Source organism: Tursiops truncatus, chromosome 20 (assembly GCF_011762595.2).
Source record: "Tursiops truncatus isolate mTurTru1 chromosome 20, mTurTru1.mat.Y, whole genome shotgun sequence".
In the NCBI taxonomy this organism is placed as follows: Eukaryota; Metazoa; Chordata; class Mammalia; order Artiodactyla; family Delphinidae; genus Tursiops; species Tursiops truncatus.
Window position 1 is genome coordinate 39779137 of NC_047053.1, and position 27219 is coordinate 39806355.

General features: G+C 42.3%; 1 protein-coding gene and 1 pseudogene across 7 annotated transcripts; one reads left to right on the forward strand and one right to left on the reverse strand.

Moving 5' to 3' along the window:
• Positions 1-27213, forward strand: NBR1 (NBR1 autophagy cargo receptor). Of its 7 annotated transcripts, none has more exons than XM_073797672.1 (23): positions 1-297; positions 3333-3443; positions 4180-4252; positions 6261-6323; positions 7257-7275; positions 8063-8085; positions 13691-13885; positions 14214-14291; positions 14780-14994; positions 15468-15635; positions 16281-16490; positions 17135-17294; positions 17389-17679; positions 18340-18489; positions 18984-19059; positions 19587-19697; positions 19955-20119; positions 20361-20438; positions 21378-21798; positions 22566-22660; positions 23348-23405; positions 24175-24280; positions 25393-27213. In XM_073797672.1, exons 2-23 carry the CDS (start codon positions 3430-3432, stop codon positions 25564-25566), a joined length of 2943 nt encoding a protein of 980 aa, XP_073653773.1. In that variant the 5' UTR covers positions 1-297; positions 3333-3429; the 3' UTR covers positions 25567-27213. The 7 variants fall into 7 exon arrangements, with proteins under 7 accessions (XP_073653773.1, XP_019795013.1, XP_073653772.1 ...); XM_073797671.1 differs by lacking the exon at positions 1-297 and adding an exon at positions 495-646; XM_019939454.3 differs by lacking the exon at positions 4180-4252.
• Positions 11373-13063, reverse strand: LOC109550590 (thyroid transcription factor 1-associated protein 26 pseudogene; annotated as a pseudogene).
• Positions 27214-27219: the final 6 nt, after the last annotated feature.

Consider the following 27219-nt stretch of genomic DNA (forward strand, 5'->3'; position numbering starts at 1 on the left):
GGGGGAAAACTACGATTTCCAGCATGCATTGCGGATCGAAAGGCCTTGGCCACAGTGTCCCTTGGAAACTGTAGTCTTATGGAGAGGAACTTCCGACACTGGAAGCGGGCACGAGTCTCGCGACAGCCCAGTTGACAAATTGAAGAGCTCCGCCCGCTTATGCACGTCAACAGATATGGATTGGAGTGTTATGTTTTAGTATCTTGAGAGCGGATAATAGGCTAAAGAACCTACAAATCCGAGGAAGACTACAATTCCCATCCATCCCCGCGAGTCTCCGGCAAGTCGTCCTCTAAGGTCGGTGACCTAACTAAGGTCCGGCGCAGCTTTTACCTGGGAAGGGGAAATCGGCCCACGGCTGCGCACTCGTAGTTCCGCCCCTTTGCCCCAGTGTTTGTTGTTGTTGTGAGGTTCTGGCTGCTCCTGACCCGCCTCCGCCAACTCATCTTCGACCAATCAGTGGGGTGGTAGTTTTGAGGGACAAGTGGTAGGAACCAATCATCTTGTCGGAAACTCAGAGACGCAGGGGACTAGGCCCTGTGTCTCTCCGCCATGTTAGATTCACCCCGCAGGGATAGCCCGAGAGCTGGCTGCGGACGGTTCTTGCACTGGCCTCGGGCAGGCGCCCCCCGGGGGCGGGAAGCTGGTAAGGAAGCAGTTGCGGTTACCTAGGGGTGGTGTCACGTCGCACTGAGAGGGCTTGGGGAAGTTCAAGGGAGGAAACCTGCAAAGAAGAGGGGCGACTTTTTCCGTGTCTGGGGCCAGCCGATCTTTTCAGTGACCGGATGGGAGAGCAGTTCGTGTTCCGAGGGGCCAAGGGGGCGGATACCACCGGAGGGATGGCGGGTCCGTGGCTTAGAACGCCTGGCTTCTGCTGAAGGACGCCGAGACTCCCCAGCACAAAGAGGGCCTAGGCAAAGAAAACGAGAGAGAGTCTTCAGGGGTTGGTGATACTGTCTTGGGGACATGGAGTGCCAGGAAAAGTTAAGTGGAAGACTAGGATGAAGTTTCCAAGGAAAAAAAAAATGACACTACCCACACAGCCTCCTACTCCCCCTCATCCCACTTTCGGGGAACCTCATAAGGAAGTCTCCTTGGTCAGGGACCTCTGGTATTGGAAAGACACCGTTTTTCCTTTTTATCGAACACGCAGCTTTCAGATCACACATTTTAACTCCAGGATAGCTTGTACAGGCCTCCGGTGGAGACAGTAATGAAAGCTCAGGTTCCCAGGTCAGATTCATTAAAGGGATTTTTGATATCCTGGAAAAATCGACATAGAGGAAAAGCTGATCTATGCCAAGCAAAGATGAGCCAGTGGCATGAACTTAATATAATGCCAGTTAATGAAAGCTGAAGGCCGAGGCCCCAGCTACCTGACTTTACTAACTACAGGGACAGAGAGTACTAACGATAGCTTTGGTATTTCCACAAGTTCAAGACTAATGCTCTTGCTAAAAGAATTTTCACATATAAGGCAAACCGAAATAGGCAGCTCTTTATGAAGACCTGGATATGGTCCAGCTAAACTAGAATCTCCCACTTCCTGTTTTCTCCTTGCCAGCCAACTAGTTGGATGAGCTCCAAAGTATCTAAACTAATTTCCAACTGTGTAATTTGAGAAAAGGCAAAGAAGATTAGTTTCCTTTTGGACTTTAAAAAGTGTGGAAGTGTGTTTCTCAGAAGTTGAAAAGTGAGAATGTGTTTTAGAATATCCACTTTTGGCTGAGTGAATCAGTCACCTAATCTCCCTGATTTTTTGCCCAAGATTCTGGGGAGTTGCCAGGAGTTCTGTCCAAATTTTAAGGACCCCAAGAATTGCATTCCATATGAATGAAATACTAGATGTCAGCAGGATTGGTGCTAGAAACTATTTTGGTGGTGAACTTGGCTCTAGGTAGAGAAAAAGGATGGAAAATGTTGGAGGATGATTGTCTTTGGATTAAAAAAAAAAAATCCCTGATCCTCAGAGAATTGAATCCTCAGAGAATTCAAGATCGTTTTTAATGACAGTTGTATTGTTTCACAGGGCAGTTCCTTACACTGTGGAAAACAGGACTATTTCAGGCCCTGATTTATTATGATAATAACTTTTATATTTGAGTACCGTTTTCAAAGAAATAGCATACACATTTTTACTTGATCCTTGTGATAACATCCTTGTGAGGTTAGCAAAGCAGAGGTCTTAGACCTATTTTACAGATTAAGGAACTGAAGCTCGGAGGTTAAAAGACTTGCTCACACTTATATGGCTAGTAATGTGCCAGAGCTGTGTCTGGAACCCAGCTCTTCTAAACCCCTGTGATCCCTCCCCTCATTACACTGTAAACTCCTGAGACTTAATCTTGTTCCTCTCCAATGTCCTGTGCCTGGAGCAGCACCTGGCTCTTTGTAGATGCTTAGTCAAGATTTATTGATGAATATGTTTTTTAGAAAACATATAAACATAAAAAAGCTGGCCTTTTTCATTACAACTTACATTTAGATTTAAACAATTTTTTCATAAAGTCAAAAAAACCAATCTAACAACTCATAAGTAATCAATCCTTAAAATTCTTACCTTTTAGAGGTAAATATTCAATTATTTTGTGGATGAAATGAGTTTGGTTAAAACAGTTGACTACAGTCAATCCATATTGGGGGGATGGAAGGGTATAGATGAAATGAGGGTAGCTTTGAGTTGATCATTGTAGTTAGATGTTCACTACTCTCCACTTTTATGTATGTTTGAAATTCTCCATAAAAGAAAAAAAGTAGCCTACAAAAAAAACAAAAAACATGAACTTCGATGAAGGTTGTTGAATGCTACCCCTGTATAGTTTCTTGGCGAGTGGTTCAGCCTCTAACTTGTTGTTAAATGGATCTAATAGAGAACTTTGGTTGCTCAATTTAGGAAAGGGCTGCTTTTCCAAGAAAAATATAGATTCATCACTTTCAGGCTTTAGAAATGTAAATTCCCCAAGGGTAGAGACCTACGCTTACTCATCTTGGTAACCTACTAGTAAATATGTAACAGTAGGTATCTGTTTAATTAAGCAATCATTATAAAGTTCATAAAATCCTAAAGGATTTTACAAATGTTAGATGATTTCTGTGAATGTGGCCAAAATTTACATTCTCTCTGCAAACATATGGCAGTGAGATTCGTTTTAAGCCACCCACTAGACTGTAAATAGCAAAAGAGCAGGGACATTATCTTCACACCCACTGCTGTGTCCTCCTAGCCTAGCCTGTATTAGGTCCTCACAAGTATTTGTTGAATGAATGTTTATGCAGTTTATAGAACTCTTTCTAATGTGTTTTCTCTCTCTCATCCATCCTCTCTTCTCTAGCCCCACAGCATGGAACCACAGGTTACTCTAAATGTGACTTTTAAAAATGAAACTCAAAGCTTTCTAGTTTCTGATCCAGAAAATACAACTTGGGCTGATGTGGAAGCTATGGTGAGTGTTATTTTGTTTTGTTTCTCCATCCTTTAAGCATAAATATTTTTTCCAGAGATAGCTGTTTTTAGCTGTGTCATATTTACCATTTCTGGGCCTTTTGGAAAATTATTTTTGACAGGGGCTTGGGATTCATATAGGAGATGTGCCCTGGTAGAGGAAACAAACAAATTCTTTCTGAGGCGTTTAGAAAGGAAAGGTAAATTTATTTTTTTAAGTGAGATAGGACTTAGAAATCCTGTTTATTTTAGAAACAGGAGGCCTGAGGAATGAATTGGTGTGGACTCCACCCTAACGAGGCCTGAGGTGAATGTTCTCTTGCTTGAGAGCAGATAGGTTACTGTGGTTTTTGAACCACCAAGGATATAATTTGTGTTTTGCAAGAGCTGATCGATTGCTTTTATTGCTAGGTCAGAGGATGAATATCTCAAAGTTGAGCAGGAAAAACTCGCACGGGTGTTCAGATAGCAGCTCATCTATCACTTTCGTTGTTGTTAGTGCTTTTCCTCTTCTTGGTTTGCCCTTTGTACTCTTCTGTTTTTGTTTGATTTGCAGTAGTGAATGTTTTACTTCCTGTGTAACTGTGTTTGTCTAATGAAACTCTTTGGTAAAAACCTAGTTTTACCTGGTTGGTAAAAACCTACTTTTCTCTGGTTATGTGTTATGGTAACCAAAAAGGAAAAGAAATGGTGGAGAGACCTCAAAAGATGATCTGATCTCATCCTTTGTCTTCCAGGAAAAATATTTCCTTTAGGGCTTCCCTGGTGGCGCAGTGGTTGAGAGTCCGCCTGCCGATGCAGGGGACGCAGGTTCGTGCCCCGGTCCGGGAAGATCCCACATGCCGCGGAGCGGCTGGGCCCGTGACCCATGGCCGCTGAGCCTGGGCGTCCGGAGCCTGTGCTCCGCAACGGGAGAGGCCGCAACAGTGAGAGGCCCGCGTACCACAAAAAAAAAAAAAAAAAAAAAATATTTCCTTTATACTACCCTGGACAGATGGTTATCCAGAAAGTTGGATCTTGTTTGTCAAATGATCTGAAAATCAAACACAGCTATCTTTTTTTTCCTAGTAGTTAAATGAACTGACAGCTTGCCTTTTTTCTTTATTGTAAATTTTAAATTATAAAAGTGTAATACCTGCCCATTATAAGAAGTGAAACAATCCAAACATATATAAAGAAAATGTTAATATCCCTCCACTCCCCATACCCTCCACCCGCTATTCTAGCCTCTTTGGGGGTAACCAGTGTTAACAGCCCTGTGTGTACTTCCCACATTTTCCATGTTCATACAGTTATCATACCATACTATGAACATTATCCTACAACTTGCTTTTTAAAAACAAAACAAACAAAAAAAAACAGGAGAAAAACAAGTAGTGGTTTACTAACATGCATACCTCCTGTATACATGAGTGATACCCAGGAAAACTGAGTAACTCCACAGCTTGCTTTTTTTAACCCAGCCTGTATTATAGACACAGTTCTCAATGAATAGACAAGGATCCAAGCTGCTGTTGGTGTTATACAACAATTTAACCATCCCTTATTGAAAGATCGTTTCTAGGGTTTTTTGTGGGTTTTTTTCAATTGAGATATAGTTGACATATAACATTATATTAGTTTCAGGTATACAATGTAATGATTCTATGTTTTCGTGTATTGCAAAATGATCACCACAGTAAGTCTAGTTAATATTCATTACCACACACAGTTACATTTTTTTTTCCTTGGGATGACATCTTTTAAGATCTATTCTCTTAGCAACTTTCAAATATACAATATAGTACATATTATTAACTGTAGTCACTGTGCTGTACATTACATCCCCAGGACTTTATTTTATAATTGGAAGTGTGTACCTTTGACCACCTTTACCCATTTTATCCACCTCCCATTCCCTGCCTCTGCAACCACCAATGTGTTCTCTGTATCTATGAGTTGATGAGTTGTTTATTTGTATTTAATATTCCACATATAAGTGAGATTATATGGTAGTTTTCTGTCTGATTTATTTCAGTTAGCATAATGCCTCAATTTCCAAAAGGTTGGGTTTTTTTTTTCCTTTTACCACTATAAAATAAACTACAGGAGATCCCTCTTTGTATATATAATGTATACACTGTTCTATAGGATAAAGTTTCCCAAAGTGAAATTAATGGGTCACCAAGCATGTGACTTTAAATTTTCATAGATACTACTGCATGCTTTGCAGAACAGTGGTAGGACCCCACAGAAGCACATGACAGTGCCCTGGATCTTTATCCGCATTGGATGTCTTTTTGTTTTTGGCTGCAATGCGTGGCTTGCGGGATCTTAGTTCCCCAACCAGGGATTGAACCTGGGCCCTCGGCAGTGAAAGCCCAGAGTCCTAACCACTGGACTGCCGGGGAATTCCTCAACATTGCATGTTACAGCTTTAAAAATTGTGTTGCCATTCTGTTGAGATGACATCTCATTGCTTTAATTTAGGTTGTTCTGACTACCATTAAGGTTAAACATCTTTTCATGTATTTGTTAGGCATATCTGATTTCTTCAGTGAAATTTCTGTAGATTTTGGCCCACTTTTACCAGTTAAGATCTTATGATTAGCAGTTGCTTTTTGTGTATTGCAGATATTAACCCTTTGTCTCTCGTGATTTGCAAATATTTTTCCCAGTCTATTGCTTGTCTTTTGACTTTGGTTTTTTTTTAACCATGTAAAATGTTTAATTTTTATGTAGTGAAATATGTCAGTCCTTTATTTTATGACTTCTAGGGTTCTATTACAACCTGCCTTTTTGATAACTTGATCATATAGTGTATACATTTCATTTGCAGGTAAAAGTTTCATTTGATTTGAACACTATTCAAATAAAATACCTGGATGAGGAAAATGAAGAGGTAAAGTATATTATGGTACCCATGACCAGGTATCCAGAATAGGGATCTTATTTCTCAAGAGGGATGTGGAGCTCAAAAAGTTCAGAATAGTGTTTATCTCATTTGTGTAGGAGTTTAAACATATTTGATAATTGTATGTTCTAAGCTGATTTGTGCCATCTGAGATGGAGTTGAGAAATAAGGAAGCGACATTGAAGAAGAAAATCTGAGAGATAACTTTTAAAACTATATAGTGGGGCTTCCCTGGTGGTGCAGTGGTTGAGAGTCCGCCTGCCGATGCAGGGGACACAGGTTCGTGCCCCGGTCAGGGAGGATCCCGCGTGCCGCGGAGCGGCTGGGCCCGTGGGCCATGGCCGCTGAGCCTGCGCGTCAGGAGCCTGTGCTCCACAACGGGAGAGGCCACAGCAGTGAGAGGCCCGCGTACTGGAAAAAAAAAAAAAAACTATATAGTGATCTTATGTTCAACTGTATCACAAGCTGCTATTTAGTTTCTAGTAATAAAAATAATAATGACAAACCCTTATTGAGTGGTTACAATGTGTCAGACTAACAACAGTACTATTATCATTATCTCTGTTTTACGCATGAGAAAACTGAGGCGCCGAGAGTTTAAGTAACTTGCACAAAGGCACAAAAGCTTGGAAATAGCAGAGTAGGGTACTACTCATACCCTCTGATATACATACTTTATACCCTCTGGCTCCAGAGCCCAGGCTCCTAGCCACTATATTATGCTGCTTCTTAACTACCTTAAACAAAGGAGGATATAATAGTTAAGCAGTAAAATTACTTAATTATTCACATTTAGTTCAGATACTGGAAAAGCTGAATGCCTGACCTGAGGTTTTGTATCTATCCTGTGAGGCTGGATATGCTGAATTGCTCAGTTGATGAGAGGTTTATAATTCACTGTTGCTTTTTTTCCTTTTACAGGTATCCATCAACAGTCAAGGTGCGTCCCTGAGAGAACCTATTCAGGTTTATTTAAAAGCCTTAATCTGATCATAGGCATTGGCATTTCCATTTCCATTCAAATCTTGTTGCAGTATTTATTTTAGAGTAGAATTTGGTATGCAATAAATGCACTCACTTACCCATAGGCATTAGTTACATAGGAGAGCTTTATTTTATAACAGTTTTTTGTGTATAGGTTGGTGCCTTGATTGGACCCAAAGGACAGCTTTAATGAGAGGTTCTCTTATATTTAAGATGCTAATGTTTTGAAAAACATGTTTCCCAATTCAACATATTTAACTTGTTTTCCTGGTATTGCTTTTGTCCTTGACTTGGTATATATATTAAAGTCAAGTTATAAATAAGATGGTTGGTTTTTGAGAGCATGGGGTGCATTTTCCCACAGGAGCAATGTTATATTTGAAGATTAGGTTCCCAGGATAGCCCCCAGAACCTTATTTTAACCAGCTGAAATGATAGTATTAACACCATCCTTTAACTTCCTTGAGTCCTGAGCTTCACTAAGCCTAGAGTGAGGGAGCTGGATTGAGTTTTTGTAACTGGAAGACTCTAGTAGCAGAGAGAGGGATTTAAGGGGGAGAACTAATTTGCAGGTAGCTTCTGTTTATGATGGGATAAGAAGGGAATTTGTCAGCAAAAAGGTAGTAGCTGTTCATATATAAGGACTGTAAGCTAAGAATTCTTAAAAGTAAGAATTGTCCGTGCTTAATAGAATCTTTTGGGCTGGTAAAAAAATCACAGTATGTATATTTTTGTCCTTCTAGGAGAATATGAAGAAGCACTTAAGGTAATGATCATTTCATCTTATTTTCAAATAATTTTTTAAATGTTTATGGACTAAAACTTGAGCCTGAATTCCATTAGCCATGTGGAGAAACTAATGACTATAAACACAGCAAAACCCATTTTTAAGGAGACTGTGATGAGTTCAGCATACCATGCAGCAAAAGGTACCTCCTAATATAAAGATTCTTTCCAGTATCTGCATCTCATTGCTGGTCTTGATGCCACTGTACTGGCATTTCAAAATTGAAAGAACTCTCTGAAATGATGCTTTCTGGTTCACATTTTTTATCTCCTTCCTTCACCTTGTTCCCTGTCAAATGTTACACTATAATGTGGAAGAATTTAAGGTATAAACCATCCATTTACAATCTCTTGTATGTCAGTGATGAATTAGAGTATTCCTCAAGGTCACTTATTTAAGGTGTGCTAAGCTGACCTTTCACTGACTATCCTTTTTGAACTTCTAATCCAGGCTGAGCCATTTTCCATAATCACTTTTTGTCTAGGGAGGGAAAGGCAAGATTTTTTTTTAAATCAGGAGCTGGATTTACCCTTCCTGGTTTTTGATCAGAATTGCTATTCTGAGTGCCACTTGTTTCAAAAGTTTAGCCAATGTCTTCTTGGTTTTTACGCAGAAATCCTCATTTACCAGCCAGTCTCTTGGTTTTAGGCATTCAGGCCCTTTCCTGGTTTCTCTTAGTTGAAATACCCGTCTCTGTTAGTAATTTTTCATGTTTCGTAATTTCCCTCTGCAGGACTTGGGATGTGTGTGTATATATAAATATATAATATATATAAATATATATAATACTGACTTAAAAATCAGATTCTGCAAAGTACATTTTTTTTAATCTGTGCCAAAAATGTGTTTTCAGAGAAAATCTTATTTTCATACTCAGACTTTGTATTGTCACTCATTTGTATAGGTGCGCTTCGTTACAGCACGGGCCCTGCCCCCACCATTTGGAAGTGTCACACACACACACACACAAAAAGCCTGTACAAAAGACTGGCTTCCCTTCTTCCTGTGACCTTGACCTGTCCCACAACTTCCTAACACTTACTAATTTATGAAACTTTTTCTCAGCACAGTTTTGTTTTGCATGTCCATTGGATTACAAACTTTATTAAAAAATATAGAACAACAACAAAAAGAAATTTCCCTCTGCCCCAGTTTTCACGTGATCTTCCTAGTTCCCCTTTGCTTTTTTTTTTTTAATTTATCTATTTTATTTACTTATTTTTGGCTGCGTTGGGTCTTCGTTGCTGCACATGGTGTTTCTCTAGTTGCTATGAGCGGGGGCTACTGTTCGTTGTGGTGCATGGGCTTCTCATTGCAGTGGCTTCTGAATTCTGAATTCCATTAGCTGTGTTGCGGAGCACGGGCTCTAGGCGCTTGGGCTTCTGTAGTTGTGACTCACGGGCTCTAGAGCACAGGCTCAGTAGTTGTGGCGCACGGGCTTAGTTGCTCCTCAGCATGTGGGATCTTCCTGGATCAGGACTCGAACCCATGTCCCCTGCATTGGCAGGCGGATTCTTAACCACTGTGCCACCAGGGAAGCCCTTCTTTGCTTTTAAGCTGTTCTAACATGATGTCTCCCAACACCCCTTTACTCTTCTCCAATCTTCTGGCTCTTCTTTTTCCATATTCAGAAGCTATAGTAGTTTCATTAAAAAAGTCATTTAAAAACTTCATAATTCTTCTACCTTTCTCACAGCCACTATTAGTTTACCTATTCTGTCAGAAATCTTGGATCTCAGCAGTCTAGAGTTTATATAAGCCTGTCTTGCCCTAGGAAGCAAGACTTTTTCTACATACATTTTTTTCTGTAGTAACATATAATACTTAAAATTCCATGTTTATATTTTGACACAGTTCGTTGTAGTTGTTTCTTGAGCAATTTTTTCCACAGACTCTACCAAATATTTTAGAAAAAGCTTCTTGGTTTGTGGTCTAGAGTAGGAGTTGGCAAACTATAGCTGGGAAGCTGGCCATATATGTATGTGTGTGTATATATATATATATTTAAAATTTTTTGTAAACATTGTATTTCATCTGAATTTAATATGATACAAAAGTATTATGTGCTTGAACCTGTCACCTAAATAGAAGGTTCTTTCAGTTCTCCAGGCCAACCTTCCTTTAGAGGCAAATAAGAAACAAATCACCTCACACCTGTCAGAATGGCTATCATCAGAAAGACCACAAATAACAAATGTTGGCGAGGATGTGGAGAAAAAGGAACACTTTTACACTGTTGGTGGGAATGTAAATCGGGGTGGCCACTGTGGAAAACAGTATGGAGGTTCCTCAAGAAACTAAAAATAGAGCTACCATACGACCCAGCAACTCCACTCCAGAGTATATATCCAAAGAAAACAAAAACATTAATTTGAGAAGATATTTGTACCCCAGTGTTCATAGCAGCATTATTTACAATAACCATGATATGGAAGCATCCTAAGTGTCCATCAACAGATGAATGGGTAAAGAAGATGTGTGTGTGTGCGCACGCGCGCACGCACACACACACACACACACACACACACACACACACACTGGAATACTACTCAGCCATAAAAAAGAATGAACTTTTTCCATTTGCAACAACATGGATGTAACTTAGAGAAATAGGTCAGGGAGAGAGAGACAAGTACTGTATGTTATCACTTATATGTGGAATCTAAAAAGTAAAACAGGGACATCCCTGGTGGTCCAGTGGCTAAGACTGCACTCCCAATGCAGGGGGCCCAGGTTCAATCCCTGGTTAGGGAACAGATCCCACACAGTGCAACTAAGACCTGGCTCAGCCAAATAAATAAATATTTTTAATAAATAAAATAAACTAGTGAATATAACAAAAAGAAACAGACTCATAGATACAGAAAAGAAACTAGTGGTTACCAGTGGGGAGGGACAAGAAGGGTAGGGGATTTAGAGGTGCAAACTATTATATATAAAATAAATAAGCTATAAGGATATATTTTACAGCATGGGGAATTTAGCCAATATTTTATAATTAAGAAAGGAAGAGAAATCACATTATGTAGCATATATATAGATAATTTGCTTTTACAAAAACAAAATATTTGGACATTTTATATTCAGTATAGCTTAGCAATCCAGTTTCTGTTGACAAATTTAGTTAACTGTTAGGAGGTATAGTACATATTCAAGAGAACTTAATAGCCCACAGATATTTTAACCCTTAAGGATGACATGTCTGATTTAATTTTGTTTCTGTTTTTAAAGAAGATACTGGTAAGAATTCGCTGGTGGTCTAGTGGTTAGGACTCCGAGCTTTCACTGCTGAGGTCATGGGTTCTGTATCTGGTTGGGGAACTAAGATCTCGCAAGTCACGTGGTGTGGCCAAAAAACAAAAAAGAGATAATACTGGCCCTTTGTAGTAGAGGCTTTGAGCTGCTTCTCTCTCTTTTTTCCTCCTAATTCTTGTTCTTTAACAGCATGCTTAGCTTCTACCTGTTCACATTCTTCCTGTGCTGTTTGATTTGATGTTTTCTTTTTCTTTGGAATAGCAAGAGAATTTACTCTTATGCTACATTGTTCTTCTGGCCGAGGCTGCTCAAAGCTACCGTGTTCTTCAGACAAAGTCTGGTCAATACTATATTGCTCTTCTGGCAAAGGTTGATCTACGTATTCTTCTTACAAAGGCTGGTCAACTTGTTCTTCTGATAAGGACTGGTCAACTTTTCTAGGTGGCTTCCTGAGTCTTTCCTCTACAACTAAGTAGAGGTGCTTCAGATGATCAGGATATAAATCTGTGAACTGTGATTCCTGTGAGGTTTGAGCCTTCATTTCCTGTCGTAGCAATTTCTTATAATTTTTCTGACTTTTTAGTTTTCTTCAAAGTTTAAAGCCTTCCCTCACGAACTTTCCCCACGAAGGCCTACGGATGGTTGATGGTTAGGTTGCCATGTGCTCTGTTTCACATTCTTATTTCTGAATCCTGCCAACAGCTCCTTTGTTACATGTCCCAAAAATCCCTGTCTGCCACCTTGCTGCCAGCATCACCCTGGCCACATTTTTTTTTTTTTTTTTTTTTTTTTTGCAGTACGCGGGCCTCTCAACTGTTGTGGCCTCTCCTGTTGCAGAGCACAGGCTCTGGACGCGCAGGCTCAGCGGCCATGGCTCACGGGCCCAGCCGCTCCGTGGCATGTGGGATCCTCCCGGACCAGGGCACGAACCCGCATCCACTGCGCCACCAGGGAAGCCCCACCCTGGCCACATTTTTATAAATAAAGTTTTATTAGAACACAGTCATGCCCATTCATCATGTATTGTCTGTGGCTACTTTTGTGCCACAATGGCAGAGTTGAGTAGTTGTGACAGAAACTGAATGGCCTGCAAGCCTAAAATATTTATTATGTGGCCCTTTAAGAAAGTTTCCTGGGTACTTTCTTGGTGGTCTGGTGGTTAAGACTTCACCTTCCAATGCAGTGGGTGTGGGTTTGATCCCTGGTCAGGGAGCTAAGATCCCACATGCCTCACAGCCAAAACACCAAAACATTAAAAAAATAGAAGCAATATTGTAACAAATTCAATAAAGACTTTAAAAAAAAAACTAAAAGTTTGCTGAACAACAAGGATGTACTGTATAGCACAGGGAACTATATTCAGTGTCTTGTAATAACCTATAATGGACAAGAATCTGGAAAATAATATATATATGTATATATATAAATAACTGAATCACTTTGCTGTGTACCTGAATCATTGTAAATCAACTATACTTCAATTAAAAAAAGAAAAAAGAAAGTTTGCTGATCCCTGACCTAAGATAATAGCTTTCAGACTTTTTGGACGTGGAATGCTGTTTTTAAGTGGAATCTTAAGAAGTCTAATGTGTGAAAATAGATAAAGGAAGAACAAATCTTGTCACTGGGTAACAAGTGGGAGGAGCTAGAACCCCACGGACTTGACCCCTTAATCTCTTCTTGGACGCTGGAGTACCTTCATGGAATCTCAAATGCTCCTTGAAGTAGAGTTTTCAAAATAGGATATTTAAGAAGATGCTCTTCAAAAAGAGGTGACCACTTAAGCATGCTTTCCAAAATACTATTCTTAGTGGGAAGGTAGACGCTTAACTTTGGACATAGCTTTAAGTTTCCTGGGTCTAGAACTGACTTTTGAAAAGTTGAAATTAGAATCCGTAAGTGGAGTCCTACGTAAAAACCAGTTAATAGATGGTAACTAGACAAACTGTGGTGATTATTTCACAATGTATATTTGACATTTTCAAATGTCAAATCATTATGGTTTAACCTGAAACTAATATATGTCAATTACACTTAAATTTAAAAAGTTAAACAGAAAAGTAGTAACCCAATTAATGAAAACATCTCACCTAATGAAGAGCTACACTAAAACCCTTTTGTTTTTAACAAAACCATTCCTAGTTAACATTCTTGGCCAAGAAACAGCAGACTGTTAACATATTTGTTATTTGATTTAATAAAAGAAGCATGAATCTGATATTTTCCAGCATATTTTACCACACCTCTTCTGTTTAGGTGTCTTTGAAATTTTATTTAGGAAAGGAGAATCACACAATATTGTTTTTAATTTCATAACGTATGCTCTCAGATGGCAGTTAAGCAGGGAAACCAACTGCAGATGCAAGTCCATGAAGGCTATCGTGTTGTCTACGAAGCCCCACCCCCAGTTGGAGCAGAAAAACGACCAGTTGCAAGGACAGGGAAGAAGCCACTTGCACATTATTCTTCACTGGTGAGAGTCTTGGGATCAGACATGAAGACCCCAGAGGAGCCTGCAGCACAGGTACAAAGGGAATGGACCTGTCTCTATGATTTTTCTAACCTATGTTTCATTGTCTCTAGTCTAAGATTTGAGCTGTTCATCAAAGATTTGGGAGTTGTTTTGACTGTCTCCGTCTGACTTTTTGAAACTAGTAACAGTGGTTACTTCTGGAGAGGAGCATGAATAGTTTGACATAAAGACTTCGGTTTTTCCTATACTCTTTCATGCTCATTTTTTTTGACCATATATTTATATTATTTGGCAACAGAAACCTCAAAGTAATACATTTCAGGAGATTTACTTTAAACAGAAAAAGAAAAAAACTATCTCCGATTGTGTTTACTTGCAGCAGTTTCCACCTGCTCCACGTGACGCAGACCAGCCTCAAGACAAGCCCCCAGACTGGTTCACAAGCTCCCTAGAGACAGTGAGTGTCTTTCTGGCTTGGGTTCTAATGGCAGTGTTGGAACGGGTGGAATGTGGAAGAAACAGAAAGCTAAATCCAGATGGCTGCTGCCTCTGGTGCAGGTGAATGAAGAGTAGTAGCTAATAATATCCAAACTAGAGTAGTTCCAGTCAAGAAAGTTCCTAGCTTTTGCAATAATGTACTAGAAAAAGGGGGGAGTTTAATTCTAAGGATGTAAGGGAAAGGGACAAATTTCTGTGCTTGAGAAGGAAGAGTTAGAAATTTACTCATCAATGGATTTTTTGGTATTTTATTTGAACCAGTTTAGCTATGGAAGGAATAGACCTTTTTTGCTTTGTTTCTGTCCCTTCATTTAGTAGCTATTATCTGTTTATTATGCTCTTATGTTATACCAGAGGTGGTGAGGTTTCAGGTCTATTTGATATTTTCATGCCTTTTTCCAGTCTTGGAACTGAGGGGTTTTTTCCCCCATCTTCTCTGTATTCTAGTTCAGAGAGCAAGTGGTTAAAGAAACGGTTGAGAAGCTTGAACAGAAATTACGTGAGAAGCTTATCCTCCAGAATCCATCCTTGGGTTCCTGTCCTTCAGAAGTCTCAATGCCTATTTCAGAGGAAACACTGTTTTTGCCAGAAAACCAGTTCAACTGGCATATTGCTTGCAGCAGCTGCCAAAGGAGGATCGTCGGTGTGCGCTACCAGTGCAGGTAAAGCAGTAACTGGGCAGTGAATAGCTCTTAGTAGAACTTACAGCAGGCGGGCCTTCTAGCATTCTGGGAGGTACCCTCTGAGCACCATCCATAGCAGCTCTGGATTGGAAACAAGCTACTCTTCACCCACAAGATAAAATAACTATTTGAAGGGTATTCAGATTGTGGTGTTCATATATACTTTCGAATTAAAAGAGCCAAAATTAAGTTCCCCAAAACAAAATTGGATCCCCAAGGATTATCTCCGTATTCCAAATGCTTTCATATCTCGTTTTCTCCCATAGATTGTCCTTTGAAATAGGTACAGGTGAAGTGTTACTATCCTCATTTTATTCATGAGGATTGAGACATGGCATGGATGGGTGATGTGCTCAGGTTCCCACCTAGCTGGTAATAGAGCAGATAAGGAAGTCTGGGTCCCTATCGCCCAACCTCAGGTACTTCCCACTGTTCCTTTCTTTTCCTCATAGCCTCTGCCCATCCTACAATATCTGTGAAGATTGTGAATCGGGGCCATATGCCCATGACTCCAACCATGTCCTGCTGAAGTTGCGGAGACCTGTTGTGGGTTCCTCTGAACCCTTCTCTCACTCGAGGTTCTCTACTCCTCGTCTTCCTGCTGCTCTGGAACAGGCCAGGTAAAACCATATGTGCATGGGATGCTTGTTCTCTGTTTGGTTTCTTGGTTTTGGTGACAGGGTGTGAGTCACAAAACTACAAATAGTCTCCTGGGAATTCCCTGGCAGTCCAGTGGTTAGAACTCCACGCTTCCACAGCAGGGGGCACGGGTTCGATCCCTGGTCGAGCAACTAAGGCCCCACATGCCGCATGGCACAGCCAAAAACAAAACAATAAAAGCACATAGTCTCCTTAGTTCCCACTCCTTTCCAGTTGATGTGCAATGACGGGGATAATTATCCTCCAAAGCTAATGAGATGGAAATGAGAACTACAGAAAGAAATTAAGAAACTAACCTAGAAGCTGACGCTGATGGAGACCACAAGTGGCTCAAAATAGCTTCAGGATTTTTTAAATATTTATTCATTTATTTATTTAGGCTGCACCGGGTCTTAGTTGTGGCACTCAGGATCTTCACTGTGGCGTGGGGGATTTTTTTTTTTTTTTTTTTTTTTTGCAGCATGCATGCACAACCAGGGATTGAACCCGAGCCCCTGCATAGGGAGCGCAGAGTCTTACCCACTGGACCACCAGGGAAGTTCCTGAATAGCTTCAAGATTTGTTTGTGAGATTTGTTTTTTAAGACTGTGTTTTTTATCTCACAGGCTCCAAAAACAGGTTGACAAGAACTTTCTTAAAGCAGAAAAGCAAAGGTTGCGAGCTGAGAAGAAACAGCGTAAAGCAGAGGTCAAGGAACTTAAAAAGCAGCTTAAACTCCACAGGAAGATTCATCTGTGGAATTCGATCCATGGGCTCCAGAGCCCCAAGTCTCCTTTGGGCCGACCCGAGAGCCTGCTGCAGTCTAACACCCCAATGTAAGCCCAGGGCCAGGGCGGGAGCCAGGACTTTAGGTCCAGCCCTCTAAACTGGAACTTAAGCCAACTTCTCTCTTATTTATTGGTAACCCATAACTCCCAAACCCTTAAAACTTCCCGTTTTCCGATCCTAGTGTTCTTAAAGGGTGGTTTGGTAGTTATCTTTGACACTTGCTTTGTTGCCTTCTTCAGAAAAACAGAAACCAGTAAGGTTCAGAAACTGGCTGGTGTGACCTCTCTTCACTGGAGGCAGTCTGGATTTGAAGCAAAAGAAGCAAATATTTTAAGAGCCCAACTCTTTAGTTAATTTATGGTCCCTTTTAGTTATCCTCACCATAGTTTTTTAGCTTAGGAGTCAGGTCCCCTTGGGTTTTTTTTTGTTTTTTGAGGTTGTTTTTTGGGGTTGTTTTTGGCGTGCGGGATCTTAGTTCCCCAACCAGGGATTGAACCCGCGCCCCCTGCAGTGCAAGCACGGAGTCCTAACCACTGGACTGCCAGGGGATTCCCATTGTTAGTATTATTTTTAAGGCAAATGCATTAGTACATCCTCCAGGGTCACTGTCTGTGTCTCAAACCACAGTATTGGGTATTCAGAAGACATCACACCCAGCAGCAAGTGACTAAATATTTGAATTTCTGTTCAGGCTCCCTTTGCAGCCCTGTGCCTCAGTTATGCCAACCCTCAGTGCAGCATTTGTGGATGAGAATTTGCCTGATGGGACTCACCTCCAGCCAGGAACCAAGTTTATCAAACACTGGAGGATGAAAAATACAGGAAATGTAAAGTGGAGTACAGACACAAAGGTATTTTTCCCCACAAAACGTGAAGATGAAGTGATTTGAGGTGGCAGTGTGTTTAACTGACAGGCTTTCTTTCTCTTGTCACTATTCTTTTCAGCTCAAGTTCATGTGGGGAAATCTGACTTTGGCTTCTACAGAAAAGAAGGATGTTTTGGTTCCCTGCCTAAAGGCCGGCCATGTGGGAGTTGTGTCTGTGGAGTTCATTGCCCCAACCCTGGAGGGAACATACACTTCCCACTGGCGTCTTTCTCACAAAGGCCAGCAGTTTGGGCCTCGGGTCTGGTGCAGTATCATAGTGGATCCTTTCCCCTACACAGAGAGCTCTGATAACATTGAAAAGAGCATGATCAGCTCAAGCAAAGGTGCTGATCTCACCTGCCAGCAAGAGGTGAGCATTGGAAGGGTGACTAAAACCAAAAGAGCCCACTCACAGCTGGTGGTTCTTCAGAAGTCTGGAGAAGCCAGCTTCTCCCCTCCTTCGAACACATCGTGTGCTTATATTGGGCCTAGTCCTCAGGGGCTCTGTTTGCATGCCCTTCGCATCTTGGTGCAGGCGTCCCTCAGTGCTTTCGTATCTCTCTGTAGTGATGTGTGGCTAGCCTCTGTGCTGCACGAGGGAAAGCAGAGCTGCCTGGCCTGTGGGCCTGCTGAGCTGATGCCTTTGCTGCTTAACAGTCATCTCTCCTGTATATCCCTTGTGTATGTTTCCTAAATACTAATGAAGTCTTACCCTGATTGTTACTTGGTGCACAGTTTTTTCAGGCAGCTTCCCTGTTTACTACTTAAATTTAGTTACCCAGTGTTAATGTCCTGGTTTCGACTGTTGTTTTTATGGTTAATCTAAGCTATTGTCATTAGGGGAAGCTGGGTGAAGGGGGTAATTAGTAAACTCTCTATACTGTTCTTGTAACTTTTCTATGTCTAAAATTATAACAAAACAAAAAGTTTTAATACATGCAGTGCTTTTGTTTTTAGGGAGGCAGCCGTCAGCTTGCCTTTTGAGTTCTGTTGAGGGCCTAAAATGTGTCCCAATGGTTTATCTCCATAGGAAGCTCTTCTTCCGGCTAAAGAAGAAATTCCACCTGGTGAAACAACTGAGCAGGCAGAAGGGACAGGAACCTGCATCCCACAGAAGGCCAAAAATGCTGCCAGCGAGAGGGAGCTCTACATCCCATCTGTGGACCTTCTGACTGCCCAGGTGGAAGACTGAGCACTTTGAGGGGCGAGGGACAGAAAGCCCTGGGGAAAGAGTTCTGAACTTGTTGAAGAAAAGGCGGTAGAGCCATAGGTGGTGCTCAGGAAGTTGGAGATACGCCCACTCTGATCTAGTCAGATGCACTGAATGGCAAAATCATCACCAGTGGGAGCAGGCTTCTAAACTAAATGTTTCGTCTTTGAATTGGGAACTTACCTTGTGCTTCCCACCACTTCCCTCTAGTTGCCTCTTCTTTTCTGCCTAACTGGTTCACCTTCACCCCCACTGCATTTGCTCTCTTTCCTGCCATTTGGTTATTTGAATGCCTACTTCCCATTTAACTCTTCTTGTTTTCACTTGACTGATGTGAGGCATGAATTTGAACAGAGTTAAATCTGGGATGATACAGAACTCAATGGCCTGCAGGACCCATCAAGACAAAACATGGCTCTAGTGTGTGCTACGAGTAGTCTAACCTTGTGCCTTTTTTTTTTCAGGACCTGCTGTCCTTTGAGCTGTTGGATATAAATATTGTCCAAGAGTTGGAGAGAGTGCCCCACAACACCCCTGTGGGTAAGAATGTCACTCGGTCCACCTTGCTTATTTTATTAACAGGCCCCAAAATACTGCAGCCCTGACTCTGGTAGTTAGTATTTTATTCTGAGGAAATAGTTGGCAAGGATTTCTCCCACAATGTGATATTAAAACTGCACCCATTGGTTCATTTTCCTTCCTCTCCCTGTTGTCAGAGGCAACAATACCAGTTTGTGCAAAGTTTCCCCACCATAAAGGGACCCTCTTCTCCATTTTTCTCTGGATATTTGTGTCCCTTTGTTCTTTTGCATTCATGGCTCTGTGTCTTGGCCATGGTCTCCCAAAGCCAAACAACCGTTTATGATCCTTCCTGCATTGATGGATCTGTCTGAGATACTTGTGTGCCTAATGGTCTGGAGAAGTTCTTTAGAACGCCTTGAAGTGTACCTGGGTTTATTTTAGCCATGCAGGAGGCAAGAAGCCTATGAGCTGCTGTTTCTGGACACTGACTGTTGATGATGTGAAGCTTTTTCATGGCTGATGGTTCTCCTGTCTTCATTCTCCAGATATGACTCCCTGCATGTCTCCTCTGCCACATGACAGTCCTTTAATAGAGAAGCCAGGCTTGGGGCAGATACAGGAAGAGAGTGAAGGGGCGGGATTTAAAGAACTTCCTGGTAAGGGGTTAAATATTTGTAAAGTATTTGCATCCTCCCCTTCCACACCACACCCTGTTGTTACACATACCCCCTACTAATCTTACCTTGCTGTGTGAGCGGGTTTTCTGTAGGATCTCATTTTTTGAAGTCTCCTCACCTGCACATGGCACCAATAGCAGCTATTCTGTGGCATCGCATCAGCATGGGTACATGACTAGAGAAAGATCTTCAACACTTTAAACGCTAATTGCAGACAAAGTTCATGTCTTTTTCAGATTCCACAGTGTCAGTAAAGAAGAGGGCTGAGAACATTTCTTCAGTGGAGGAAGCAGAAGATGACCTGAGTGGGACCCAGTTCGTGTGTGAGACTGTAATCCGATCCCTTACCTTGGATGCTGCCCCAGATCACAAACCACCTTGCAGACAGAAGTCCACGCACAGTGAGCGTCCCTGAATTCCCCACCCACCCACCCCCCAAAACTGAGGTGACGCCTGACTTGTGATTGCCAGACCTGAGCAGATAGAAGTGCTCTTCTTTACTGAGAGTAGTGGAGATAGCGGGATCTTTGTTAGAATTCGGATCATGGTTGTTTCTTTGGGCTCTACATATGCTACCTGACCATTTTATTTATAGCATCAGGAGCAAAGCAGCTACCATAACTCATTTCTGTACTTCTTCAGGGGCAGAATTTCAGTTGCACACCACAGAGGAGCAGCAGCCGGTTGTGCTGCCTGGATTCTGCAGCAAGGAGTCTTCTTGTAAGTTGACAGAGCCCCTCAGCAGAGACCCCCACTGGCAGCTGAGTTGTCTCCTTTCTCCAAGGGCAGCAGTCAGGAAATAGTGGGCAGAAACAGGAGCACCAGACTAAGTTTCTCACGGTTAAATTCTGCTGTAATAAATTTCTTTGTGGCAGAAATTTTTAGATGTCAGATAGGTAGAACCACTGTCATGTATTTCAAGTACTATCCAAAAACTCAAATTCTACTCCATCAAAATAATGTGAAAAAATGTCTTGTGTTTATTATAGTGAAATTTGACCTATACCTTTAAGCATGATTTATCTCACTTTTTCATTTATGTATCTATATTTAAACTGTATATTTTTTAAAATATATGTATTTCCTCACACATACTTGTGTACAAATGCATAACAAAAAAGTCTGGAAGGACTTACGCCAAAATGTTCACAGTAGTTTTCTCTGTTAAGGTTATAGGTACTTTTTTATTTCCTTTTTTTTTTGTCATCCATGTTTGCCAATTTTCTATCATGACTACTCATTACTTCACAAAGAAGAGAAGGAAAGTAGTCATACAGTCCTGAAGTATTTACCACCAAACATTTTCTCTTCTTATAGCACTGTTAGCTAGTATATCAGTTTTGATTTGAACCCGTCTCAGTATGTTAACCATCACGTGAAGAGGAAAAGGGATGAGGCCTCCTTGTTTTAAGATTCATAGTGTTCTCAGAAGCCTCGATGTTTCTGCCAATGTTGTTTTTGTGAACTTTGGTTCTATGTGGCTTTGCGTAGGTTTAGAATATGGCCATGACCATGGTTTCAGCAGCCCTTCCCTCTGGTTTGTCCCTGTCCTCTGGGTTTCATAATTATAGCTCATGACCTACAAGGCTTGGTGGGGTAAGGGTAGCACAGGGGCTGCTTTTAGCTTATACCTTAAAATTGGTTGCTTTCATCCTTTAGTGAAATTTGCCCCACCCGAAGAGGGACCACTTGGAGACGAGAGGGAAGAGATTGTCCGTATTGTTGAAGAAGAAGCTGTCATGGAGGAGGAGGAGGATGAGCTCAGAGATGAAGTTCAGAGTCAGTCCTCTGCTTCTTCGGAGGATTACATCATCATCCTGCCTGAGTGCTTTGACACCAGCCGCCCCCTGGGGGACTCCATGTACAGCTCTGCCCTCTCACAGCCAGGCCTGGAGCGAGGGGCTGAAGGCGAGCCTGGGGTTGAGGCTGGGCAGGAACCAGTCGAGGCTGGGGAGAGACCCCCTGGAGGGGAGAACCAGCCACAGGGGCACAGCATCAATGATATCCTTATGACCTCACAGACTCTGGACACAGTGCCCCTGACCCCAGAGGTGGTAGGGCCTTCGCCACGGCTGCCCAGGTACCATCCACACCCCGCTCTGCTGGGCTGTTCTCCAGAGGTGGAATAAAGAGAGAGGACTCAACCTGATCTCAAAACCTGTTTCTTTGTCAGCAAGGGAAGAGTCTATTTCCCATAGTAAAGTCTGATGAATAAAAGTTGTACTTCCCAGTATTTGTGTATTCTGGATTTAAAGAAATACTTGTTTCAGTTAACCTTAATTATCTGAGTATAATCTATCTACTTATGTTTTGATCATTGAGAGCCAGTTTTTAAACACAAACATCCCTGGACCTTCCTCCCTGTTCTGTTGACTCATGGGCAAAGGCAGCAAAAACTCTTTCTCATACTAATCCAAACAAAGTAGAATAAGAAGTTTAATCTGTTATGGAAACAAATATACTACAAAACCCAGATAGAAGTTACTGTTTTTCTCTACTGGTTCTGTCTGTATCACTGCTCTCTCACAGTATGGAAAATGGTGGAGGCTTGACTATAATTTAAAGCATTCTCCCAGGGAGCTAGATATTTTCTTTTATCAGCACCACTTGATACAGGGGGAAGTGACCAGACTGAAGCCAGTCTTTCTAGCTTGACTGTGGCTGAAGAGGAAAACCAGAAGAAGAATGAGCCCTTCTCACCTGATCCCTAAATTCAGACATGTGATCTGGATCAGAAATGTGAAGCCTCTGTAGAGAATTTGGCACTGCTGTGCTCTGTTTACTGTTTCTCCACCGTTACTGTAGGCGCCTTTTCAACTTACTTTCAATATTGTGTCTTTCTGAAAGGAGTCCTCCGTATGCACAGCATCATGGTTCCCCAGGAGTGGATTTACCAGTTACCGTACCAGAAGTTTTTTCAGTCCCTGATCAGAGCAGAGGAGGTAATGACCAGCCTGAGCTTTCTCTTTTTCTGTGCTCCTTTCTAATGGAACCAGGTATAAATAGGCACTCTATCTTTGTGACTCTTGGCAGTTTTTAGAAACTTGCCCTATGACTTTTTCTGTGCTCCTGCCTCATACTCTTTTGTTCTGTCTTCTAGCTTAATATTTATTAAACGAGATCCCATAGAGGTTGGCATTGTGCTGTAGTGGAAAGAACACAGGCTTTGGGGCCAGACTAGTCTAGGCTCCAGCCTCAGCTCCACCTTTCTTCACCGTGTGACCTTGCAATGGTTCAGCAGGGTTCTAAGACCTGAAGGTCTGTTTCCTTACCTACAAAATAAAGAGACTAGCACTTTGAAGTTGTGAGTAGACCCTCAAAGTCGCTTTCCTCTCGTCCTCAAAAAACAAAACCTGAAAGTACTTAAGAACTAATAAACTATTGTGATAGGATTATAGAATTAATTTTTCTGATTCACTAAACAGTCACCTTGCATTGCATTCTGGACAGTTTTCTTTAACATTTACTTAAACCACCTGCAAAATTTCTCAAATATTTAAAAAGAAAGAAAAAGAGACTTTAATCGTTGCAATCAGATTGCCACCTGCCTCAAAACTAGCCTTGCTGTGATTAGGAAACACCAGGGGCTTATGGGTGCTGTATCTAACCAACAGCTCTTTTGCTTGTAGAGCTCAGAGGCTCATCAGGACTTGCAAACAGCAGACAGAAGAGCTCTGACCACTCAAGGTAACGGGGGCCTCCTTGTGCAGCCCCTCCTTCAGAAGCAGAGGGATATCCTAGTATTGCCTCCGCTTAAACGAGCCTCTCAGAGCATGTGCCACCTGCCGAGAGCGGAGGAGAGCCATCATTCCTTCCTGTCCTTATTTCCTCCTAAAGCTTGCGAGCAGCACTGAGCAGAGGGCTCATGTTGATGTTTAATAAGAGTGTTCACATTCCAGACCAGGAGGAAGTTCCCTCAGATTCACCTCCTGCTTAGTACCAGAGAAGAAGGCAGGAAGGGCCCAGCCCGCTGTGCATCCTTGTAACTTTTTCGTAGACACGCCTGCCTCTCTGCTCCCACGCCTGCCTCTCTGCTCCCAGTCATCTCAGAGCAGTGTCACGGTGGGCTCCTCCCTACGGAGAGCGTTCAGAAAATCACATTTCCTTTGGGAGGTGTTTCCTCTGGGATGATAACTGAGCATGCAGACTGCCAGGTCCTCAGTGTGCTGCTGAGCACATGAATTTCCAGCCGGGGCTGAAAGCTGGCGTGCTAACCAGAGTGAGGTGCTTTCTGCAGTGCCCTGCCCATATCTTGCAGCAAGCAGTAAGAGCTGGGCCCTGCATCAAGCCCAGATCTGTAGCTATAAAACTGATAGGACAATGGGCCCACTCTCCTTTTACGTCTGACTTTTTTCTCGGGGAAATCTCATTTTCTTCCCAGGATTAGAGCCCAGGTTATCCATAGGAAGATAACGATTCACGTTTCTTTAGGGAGACAAATTGGCTTTCCCCGCAGGCACCACCACGGGAGCAGCATTGCTGGAGGGCTGGTGAAGGGGGCTTTGTCTGTTGCCGCCTCTGCATACAAGGCCTTGTTTGCTGGACCACCGGTCACTGCACAGGTCAGTGTATGTTTTATTTTCCTGAACCGAATCCAAGTCACCAGTGAAAACAGTGGCGTCTGCCTGGGTTGGAGAGAGTAGCATGGCATCGTAGCGAGCGTGAGCTTTAAGTTTAATCTTTAACACGCAGCTCTGCCACTTTCCAGCTGTATGACTTTGGCTAAGTCACTTGAGGGAGGAAAGAAAAAAGACCTAACGTTGGTTGCGGACCTACTGTGTGGGGGTCACTCTCCCAGGTACCAGCACTACGAGGTGAATCAGACACCAGTTCCTGCCCAGAGACAGTGGGAGATAAGCAAACGGACATTTATCTGTGAAACTTTTGAAAATTGCAAAGCACTGTAGAATGTAAAGAATCTTCCCATTCAATTAAGGAAAAAAAAAAAAACGTTTATTGTGCAGTGTAAGATACTGTGCGAGTGTTCTCAGACCAGTGGAACACCTCAGCCTGGTGTCGGCCCCACGGCGGGGCCAGGGAAGGCGTCCTGGCAGATGACGCCCGAGCTCAGTCCTAAAGGACAGAATGAGTGTGTGCCAGGAGAGAGGGTTAGAGAGGGCACTGTAGACAGAGTAGCCAGTACAGAGACTTGGAGATGTGAACCTGGAAGGTGAATTTGCACCAAGAAGAGAAAAGACCAGTGATGTAGGTGGGATGCTGTGTTAAGTGATTTTGGCTTTTATTTTTAAGACCCGTGGGAGGGACTTCCCTGGCGGTCCAGTGGTTAAGACTTGCGCTGGCCATACTTTCTTCCAGTTTCCCATGCTTTCTTCCAATTACCATCTCCTCTCTTGCTCCTTCTTGCCCCATCGTCATGATTACCTTTAACTTCACAGGGTTTCCAGAGTTCGTTAGCATCTTTTCCTTCATCTAGTTCTAAAGACAGTTCGCCAGTCACCTGGCTCAGGGTGCAGACGTACCTAATCCAAAGCAGGGCCTTCCCAGTCCTTCCTTATCCCCTCAGAAGACCCATTAGTATTGGGTGGACAGGAGCGCCGTAGCCCGGCACCTGATTACCTAGTATTTTGAATAAATCTGGAAGATGAGCATGCCTTAACAAGATAAACACAAATTATACAAAAAACGTTGTTCCGCTTTTCTTGACTCTACACAGCCAATAGTTTCCGAAGATCAGACAGCAGCCCTGATGTCCCATCTCTTTGAAATGGGATTCTGTGACAGGCAGCTAAACCTAAGGCTGCTGAAGAAACACAATTACAACATCCTGCAGGTTGTGACAGAACTCCTTCAGATCAACAACGACGACTGGTACAGCCACCGCTACTGAGGAGTGACCTCGTATTCAGTAACTTTGCCTGCTGCTCAGAGACGATCTTTATTCTGTCTTGGGGGTGTGGGGTGGAAGCCCTTGCTTATTTTTTAATCTGATGAATCTACATACAGCCCATCATTGAACTGTCAAGACAATACCTGCCTTGCGGTATTTTTTGGAGCAAATGGAAGGACGGAACTTAAACCTTCACTTTAGACGTTAGATGAATTGTAGGAAGAGCATTTTTCACTTGATATGGATAAAACTCTTCTCCGTTTTAGTGCACTGAAAAGTGCAACTTAAACTCCCTATAGAACCCTTTTTCTTCCTGCTTGTACTGAAGTTGAGTATTTTTCTTTGCTTAATTGTGGATGTTTTCAATGAGGATATCTGTTCATTGTCAGCTTATAAAAGAAATTAACCTTGGACGTTGTTTTCAAGAATTACTCTCATAATTTTTCTAACCTATCCCAAGCTTCATAGCTGTGTGGTGTTAAAATAACACCCAGGGCGCGCACGATAGGAGTTTTGTTCCTCTTCCCTTCTCAAGGAGAAAGTCGTTCCCCTGCAAGTCTTAGTAACGGGCACTGTTGTTTTTCAAAAGACCCCCAGTGATGCGTTTAGAGTACATCCACCTTGCGGTCTCTGCACTTCTGAGAAAGGAGCGGGGAGTGTGCGCATTAACCCAGCAGCACCTGTTGAGCAGTGTCTGTCGTAGCAGTTTTGCATACATTTTATTTTATTTAAGGGAAAAAATGTAGGTAGTGTGAAATATTTTGCTAATGCTACAAAGAAGGAAAGAAACTCTTCTATTAAAGGGAAAAGTAAGTTTAATAGTTACCCTTTTTCTTTATGTCGGGGGGCAGGCCTTTACAGTAGAGTGGGCGGGGGTGTATAGGAACATGAGAAAAGTGAAAGGCAGGCTCCTGTGTGAATCATGTCAGTGAAGTTCAGGGGTGGGCAAATGAGTGGGTGTGAGGCTTAGGCCATCCTGATGGCCTCCTGAATGTTTGCAATCTGTTCAGGAGAACCTAGAACAAGAAAAAGAGGCTGGTGTTTTGCAAGACTTGGATGGGAGCAAACTCACTGAAAAAGTTTTGGTTTAACCCCAGGGTACGCGAGCGGGAAGGAGCTCGCTTACAGGGTCCTGGTCCTCGCGCTGTTTTACAGAAGGGAGTCTTGGGTACAGCTAGTAAAGAGGTGTGACAAAGAACACTACAGATTTTAGTCATAAAAATTACTTGCAGAAAAAGAAGACTCTGACCCCCAGCCTGAAGGGGGAAGGATAGTAAAATAGTATTACTTAACCTGGTTTGGTATTATAATGAATGGTGATTTAAATGAATCATGGGCCATAATGATGTTTATTTACAGTATAACTCTTGAATGCTGTGAAATAAGCCAGGATTCAGACTGCAAGCCAACCAGCCTGTTTATTATTTAAAACGTTTTTGTGGGGGGTGGGGGTAGGGGGTGGGCTTCTGGGTAGAGGCTGAGCGGCAGGGTGTGTGTAATTAATTCGGTTGATTTGGGACGGGATCTTGTCTTGACCATGTGAGTTGTATTGTAGGGGTCCAGGAGGGCCCCGGGGTCCAGTCGTCTGTCCCATTGTACTTGTACCTAACCGCTTCAAGAATGGTGAAATAAACTTTGAAACCCCTACTTGGA